The sequence below is a fragment of the Nicotiana tabacum genome, chromosome 22 (genome assembly GCF_000715075.1).
Source record: "Nicotiana tabacum cultivar K326 chromosome 22, ASM71507v2, whole genome shotgun sequence".
In the NCBI taxonomy this organism is placed as follows: Eukaryota; Viridiplantae; Streptophyta; class Magnoliopsida; order Solanales; family Solanaceae; genus Nicotiana; species Nicotiana tabacum.
The window spans coordinates 10,195,703-10,201,941 of record NC_134101.1 but is presented as its reverse complement, the minus strand read 5'-3'; the positions used below and the strand labels follow the sequence as shown (position 1 = coordinate 10,201,941).

The following is a 6,239-nucleotide window of genomic DNA, read 5'->3' as shown; positions in this document are numbered from 1 at the left end:
CGTCTCCAACAAATTTTATACTCCTAGTATTCTGTTTGACATTTTAAGAGTATTTCACAGCCGCAACATTTGCAAACTTTTCATACTTCTAAAATACACGCAATTGTAATCAGCCTTAAATGCCCTTAAGTGGTGGCTCCTAACTCTACACATCATTTCTCCTGGCAACCACATTTTTAAATTACGTGCGTCTCCGAATCAGCTTGTTTGTACCTCGATTATCTACTATGTTTACTATCACAAAGAGCCGGTAACAATGCCTACGATGACTAAGGTAGTTTGGAAAAATCACGTAGCGTGTTTTTGTTACTTCTGAACTTTAACGGTAGTCTGCACAATTTTCATCCGCTTCATTGAGCTTTAACAAACACCCTTAGATGCCTCATGGCATTGGCGGAATAAAAAATTCTAATAAGGGATTCAAAAAAATGCAACATATGTGAGTTAATAAAACTTTTGAGTGATCTTTTGCCATTGCACGAAATACTTCTCTTATGTTAAGGAAATTTTACGAATTATACATGTAAAAAAATAATTTTTTTATTAGGATCGAAATAATCAGGTGTCATGCGGAAGCTAGTAAAGCAAACCTTGACCGACGATAAATCAAATAAAAAAAAAGAAATATACCAAAAGAGACACAAACATTTAACGTGATTCGATCAATTGACCTACATACACAGATGGAGATGAGCAATCCACTATATATTTTCCTTCAACAAAAAGGTCCAGCCAAACATGAAAGAATAATATTTTTCTTTTCGTAAAAGGAAAAATCAATTATGGTAAATATGCTGCCATTCGTTCAAAATTAGGAGAATCAAATCGGAAAAATCAATTATGGTAAATATATTGTTCTTGCTGCAAAAAATAGAAGAACCAAATATATTTATCGTATAATTTTGTCAATAAAAGGAACTTAATTGCACTCCTTCAATACATGTACCTCAGCCTGCCTCCTGCCAACCACATTTCCATATAAACAACTTTTACCTTTCTTATTCAAGATACTTCCCATCTATAAAGCTTCCACAAATTCTTCATTATTTATTATTCAAATATTCAGACATCTTTAGCTCTTTCAAAGTACTAAAATACTTCAATGTCTCGGCAATGGATGAGCCTAGTAGGAGCATTATGGCTACAATCCATGGCTGGAACAAACACTAATTTTCCAGCTTATTCTACACAGATCAAGAAACTTTTGTCCATATCTCAAGTTCAACTCAATAACCTAGCATTTGCTTCTGATGCTGGAAAATTACTTGGTTGGTTTTCTGGAATTGCAGCTACTTATTTACCCCTTTGGCTAGTTCTTTTAATTGGTTCAACACTTGGATTAATTGGCTATGGGGTGCAATATCTTTTCCTTGCAAATCACATCAATTCTTTATCATATTGGCATGTTTTTTCACTCACTTTTTTAGCTGGTAATAGCATTTGTTGGATCAACACTGTTTGTTACATAGTAGCAATACAAAATTTTCCATTAGACCGTCAAGTTGCAGTTGGATTATCAACTAGTTACTTAAGTTTAAGTGCCAAGATTATTACAGATATAGTCAATGTTATTAATTTTTCATCCCCAAGTGAAAGGGCTGAGGTTTATCTTCTTTTGAACTCGGTTTTACCCCTCTTTGTTTCAATTGTTGCTGCACCAGTAATTCGTGAGACAAAAGTTGGAAAATCAAGAAAATTATCAGATGGTTTTCGAGTAATGTTTGTTATAACATTAGCTACAGGGACTTATGCTGTGATTACTAGCATGGAATCTGCAATGAATAAGTTATTGCCAAGATTGTTAAGTTTATTTGGAATGGGGGTATTTTTGGTACTTCCAATTTTGGTACCATTGACTGAAAAAATTAAAGAACATTGGCATAGACAATGTTGGATAAGAAGAGACCCAAAAATTTGTGATTTAAGTAATTTGGAAGAAGCTAATACAGCTGAAATGAGAATATCACAAGAGGAGAGTACTAATTGTGGGGTGAAAGAAGATAATGATCTTGGATTTGCTGTAATGGAGGAAATTGGAGCAAAGAAAATGTTGATGAGATTGGATTTTTGGTTATATTTCTTTGTTTATTTATTTGGTGCAACACTTGGTTTGGTTTATTTAAATAATTTGGGACAAATTGCTGACACTCGTGGATACACTGGGACTTCTGCTCTGGTTTCATTATCATCTTCTTTTGGTTTCTTTGGTCGTCTTCTTCCTTCACTCTTCGACTATCTTTTTTCCAGGTAAAAATTCTCTCTCTATGTTCTTTTCTTAAAATTAGACGACGATCGAAATTTACTGGCATGACTAATTCTGATTTATACCACGACATAGTGTCCATTAAGGGGGAAGCATTCCTTATCGGGAGTTTCTTCATTTTTAAAACTCGATGTTAAGACATCTGACTAAGAATAGAATGATCCGTTTACTATTTCGTTACACTTGTTAGTTGTTGCTTTCTCATACGGGTCGTTTGGCAGGATGCATTAAAGAAAATAATGCATGCATTAGCTTTTGGAATTACTAATCCCTTGTTTGATACACTTTTTCAACTTATATATTACTAATGCAAGTATTAGTTATACAACATATTTGGTATTATCCTATGTATAACTAATACATAGCAAACGACGATATTAGTAATACCAAAGATGTTAATATATGCATTAGCATGATTAAAGACAAAATTATCTTTAAAGTCTCTTAAAGCTAAGAAATATGCAGGGCATTTTTGTAAACAACTAATCTTTTTTAAAAACTATGCAATGCATTTTAATTTTTAATACATCATATCAAACAGTGAATACGAAATAATTTCTGCATAAGTAATGCTTACATTACTTAATACACGTTATTCAACATTATTCGTATCGTATACATCCTGCCAAATGTTTTTAATGCAAAATTGTGACTAGAAAGAATGTAGTTGGTAAAATTTAAGGAGCCGCTTATTATGGTGGAATACATGCAATATATTTATTTGTGCGTTAATGTGGGAAGCCCAAGGATAATCATCACCATTCATTTTGTTCTAGTTTTAGACCAAGTATTTCTTCATGCATTAAACACTAAAAACCAGCACGAGTATTAACTAGTCTATTAAGCTAAAGAGGTACGTACGTCGTGTTCTTATATTAAACACTTAATCTTTATTAGGAATTGTCTGGTTTTAAGCAACACAAACGTCAAAATCAAATAGAATTTGACTCGAGATTTTTATTTGGATATATGTCACCAAAAATATAAGAGTATGTGTTTCTTTTAAGTAAATGTACAGATGGTTATATATATATATATATATATATATATATATATATATATATATATATATATATATATATATATATATATATATATATATATGATTCTTTCAAAAATTTTTGTGTTTCTAAATATAAGAGTATGTGTTACTTCATTGATAGTTGATGTTTTTCACTGTCATGCATCCCGAAAGAATATATATAAGAGTACTTCTTTTCTTTATACTATCAGTGCATAGAATATAAACTCTTTAGAAAATAATTAATAACGCAATATGTGTGATCATCGTGGACAATGGAGGCTAAACCTATAAATTTGTTGTTTATTTGAGGAGTGTAACCAATTCATCTTTAAACTATTTCTAGACAGCTTACTTATAGTTATCTTTTAAGTGATCTGATAGTGTAAAAATTCACACTGCACGTATATAAAAAATTTACTCTGTTTCGTTATTTATTTCAGGAGTAAGTATGCAATTTCAAGACCAGCAACCATAGCAGTGACACTAGCACCAATGACAGGAGCTTTCTTTTTACTACTCCACAAAAGTCACATTGCTCTCTATATCAGCACAGCTATAATTGGAGTTTGTACTGGAGCCATTACTTCCATTTCTGTTGCACAAACTACTGAGCTATTTGGAACCAAGAATTTTGGTGTCAATCACAATATTGTTGTGGCAAATATTCCAATAGGTTCCTTTTTATTTGGGGACTTAGCAGCTATGATCTACAGAAGACAAGCAAATTCAAGTGATGGAATTTGTTTAGGCATGAAATGTTTTCAGACAACTTTTGTTATATGGGGTTGTCTTTGTTTCCTAGGAACTTGTCTAGCTTTCATTCTTCATATAAGAATTCAAAAATTCTATAACCTTTTACGTGGAAGAAGTTAATATTATTAACTAGTAATATACAGTTATAACATTATAGATTATTATTAGACAGAAAAAAATGATAATTATTTATGTAATTATTTTTTTTAAGTATGTTTTTGTTACTTTGTTTAGTTCTCTGTAACACCCATGTACCAACTAAAATTCGAATATAAGGTAAAAAATGATTTTGTCAACGACATATCCGGTATTTTGCCGAATTAATTCTAGTGATGATTCTCACTCTGATTATTGGCGAACACACCTTTAATTTACTGAAAGGTATCATTTTGACACCACTTTGCAAATAATATATATATATATATATATATATATATATATGTATATATGTATATGTATATATGTATATGGGATACAAGAAATGAAGCCTTAAATTAAGTAACACAATCCTAGATCCAAATATAATTACGAGCTAATTATAACAATACGCCGATATTGCTTGTACAAAATTCTATATACGTCACTTATTCTGATTTGGTTGCGTAAAATAGAGAAGAGAATCTCTAGTGAAGGATTTATCGACATATGATGAGCAATTGTTACAATAATACAAAAAATGTCAATTAATTTTCTTTTTTTTCTCCCTAAGACACGAGTCATGATATATATATATATATATATATATATATATATATATATATATATATATATATATATATATATATATAGAGAGAGAGAGAGAGAGAGAGAGAGAGAACCTTAAATAAATTGTCCCTATTCAGTGCCAACTGCATTTTTCATGAAAGCAGCTTAGGGACCCAATCTTACAAGTTATAATAATAACATATTAAATTTCACTCTCCATCTTCGGAAATAATGAAGGGTACGTGGGAGGCTAATCATGTTTTTACGTATCATCAATAAATGACCAGTACTATAGAGAAGAAAATTAGAAGAGGATTATCCCTTTTGCATTTAGGGCATACAAGTGGATAGATGTGGTACAATTAATAGGTGTTTGGATGCTATTTGAGTTGCAAGTTGATCAACCACATAGCCTCTTGGACCGGCCACAAGGATGTATTGTACGCAATCTTATTTTGTATTTCTGCAAGCAGTAACTCAACATTTTAATTAGTGCTAGCAAATGATTGGAGGAGTCGGATTGATATGGACAGATTGAATACGTTTAGACAACACAGATAAATTTTCGAACTACTCATGCTTAATACAGATAAAATACAGATTGAGTGACGAAAAATATAAATATTCATATTTTCTTGAATGGTATCATTATTGTGAGTATTCCAAATCATAATATAGGCCAGTTGCGGACCCAAGTGGTGGCTAGCGGGTTCAATTGAACCCGCTTCACAAAAAAATAATATTGTGTATATGTATAAATTAGGATTAAAACTGTTTAAATTTTGCATAAATATTTTATTTGAACCCACTTGACAACTACTATTTTACGACTAAATTTATATACTTCTAAGATTGAACCCGCTTGCACAAAATCTTAGGTCCGCCACTGATATGGGCTGTCAAATTTGGTGGTGGTAAATTAAATTTTTTTTTGTGCCACGATGAACTAAATGAATTGCAGAAAGAAAAAAACGACAAAGTTAAAGAACAAAAGGGAAAGGCATGTAAAAGGAAGACGAAAAAGAAAGTCAGGAGTGCACTACGTAAGAATCGAATTCCGGATCACGCAGAAGGCATACTTAGAATTCATTAATCAATAGCACCCACCTGCCTATTTGAGTAATGGGTGCTCACCTAAATATATATCCATTTCAAACGAAATTGTCTATAAAATTATATGTTCGATATCATGGGCAATGGATTCTTGAGCACCATAATTCTCTATGTGGATCCGTTCATGTATGCAAGAGACTGTTTTTACGGCTCGAACCCGTAACCACCTGGTGAAATAATCTCTTGTTGCGTAAAAATAACAAATTAATTATTGTCTGAAAAGAGTGATTGTCTGTCTATAAGAATAGCAGACAACGCTCTTCTGGGATACAACAAGCTTATTACCAGTTGAACTAAAAGTTGAACTAAAAAATGTTTGATATGGAGTGATCAATGTCTCTATTTTAAGAGAACACGATAAGTTAAAACAGATTTAAATTA

At 31.6% G+C, this 6,239-nt stretch overlaps 1 protein-coding gene across 1 annotated transcript; it reads left to right on the top strand.

The window, feature by feature from the left end:
- Positions 1 to 938: 938 nt before the first annotated feature.
- LOC107825585 (protein NUCLEAR FUSION DEFECTIVE 4-like) lies at positions 939 to 4,339 on the top strand. Its single transcript, XM_075244746.1, has 2 exons — positions 939 to 2,247; positions 3,728 to 4,339. Exons 1-2 carry the CDS (start codon positions 1,103 to 1,105, stop codon positions 4,158 to 4,160), a joined length of 1,578 nt encoding a protein of 525 aa, XP_075100847.1. The 5' UTR covers positions 939 to 1,102; the 3' UTR covers positions 4,161 to 4,339.
- Positions 4,340 to 6,239: the final 1,900 nt, after the last annotated feature.

Coding starts and splice junctions, on each gene's coding strand:
- LOC107825585 (XM_075244746.1), top strand. CDS start 1,103: ATGTCTCGGCAATGGATGAGCCTAGTAGGAGCATTATGGCTACAATCC. Junction 2,248..3,727: donor TTCGACTATCTTTTTTCCAG/GTAAAAATTCTC, acceptor TATTTATTTCAG/GAGTAAGTATGCAATTTCAA.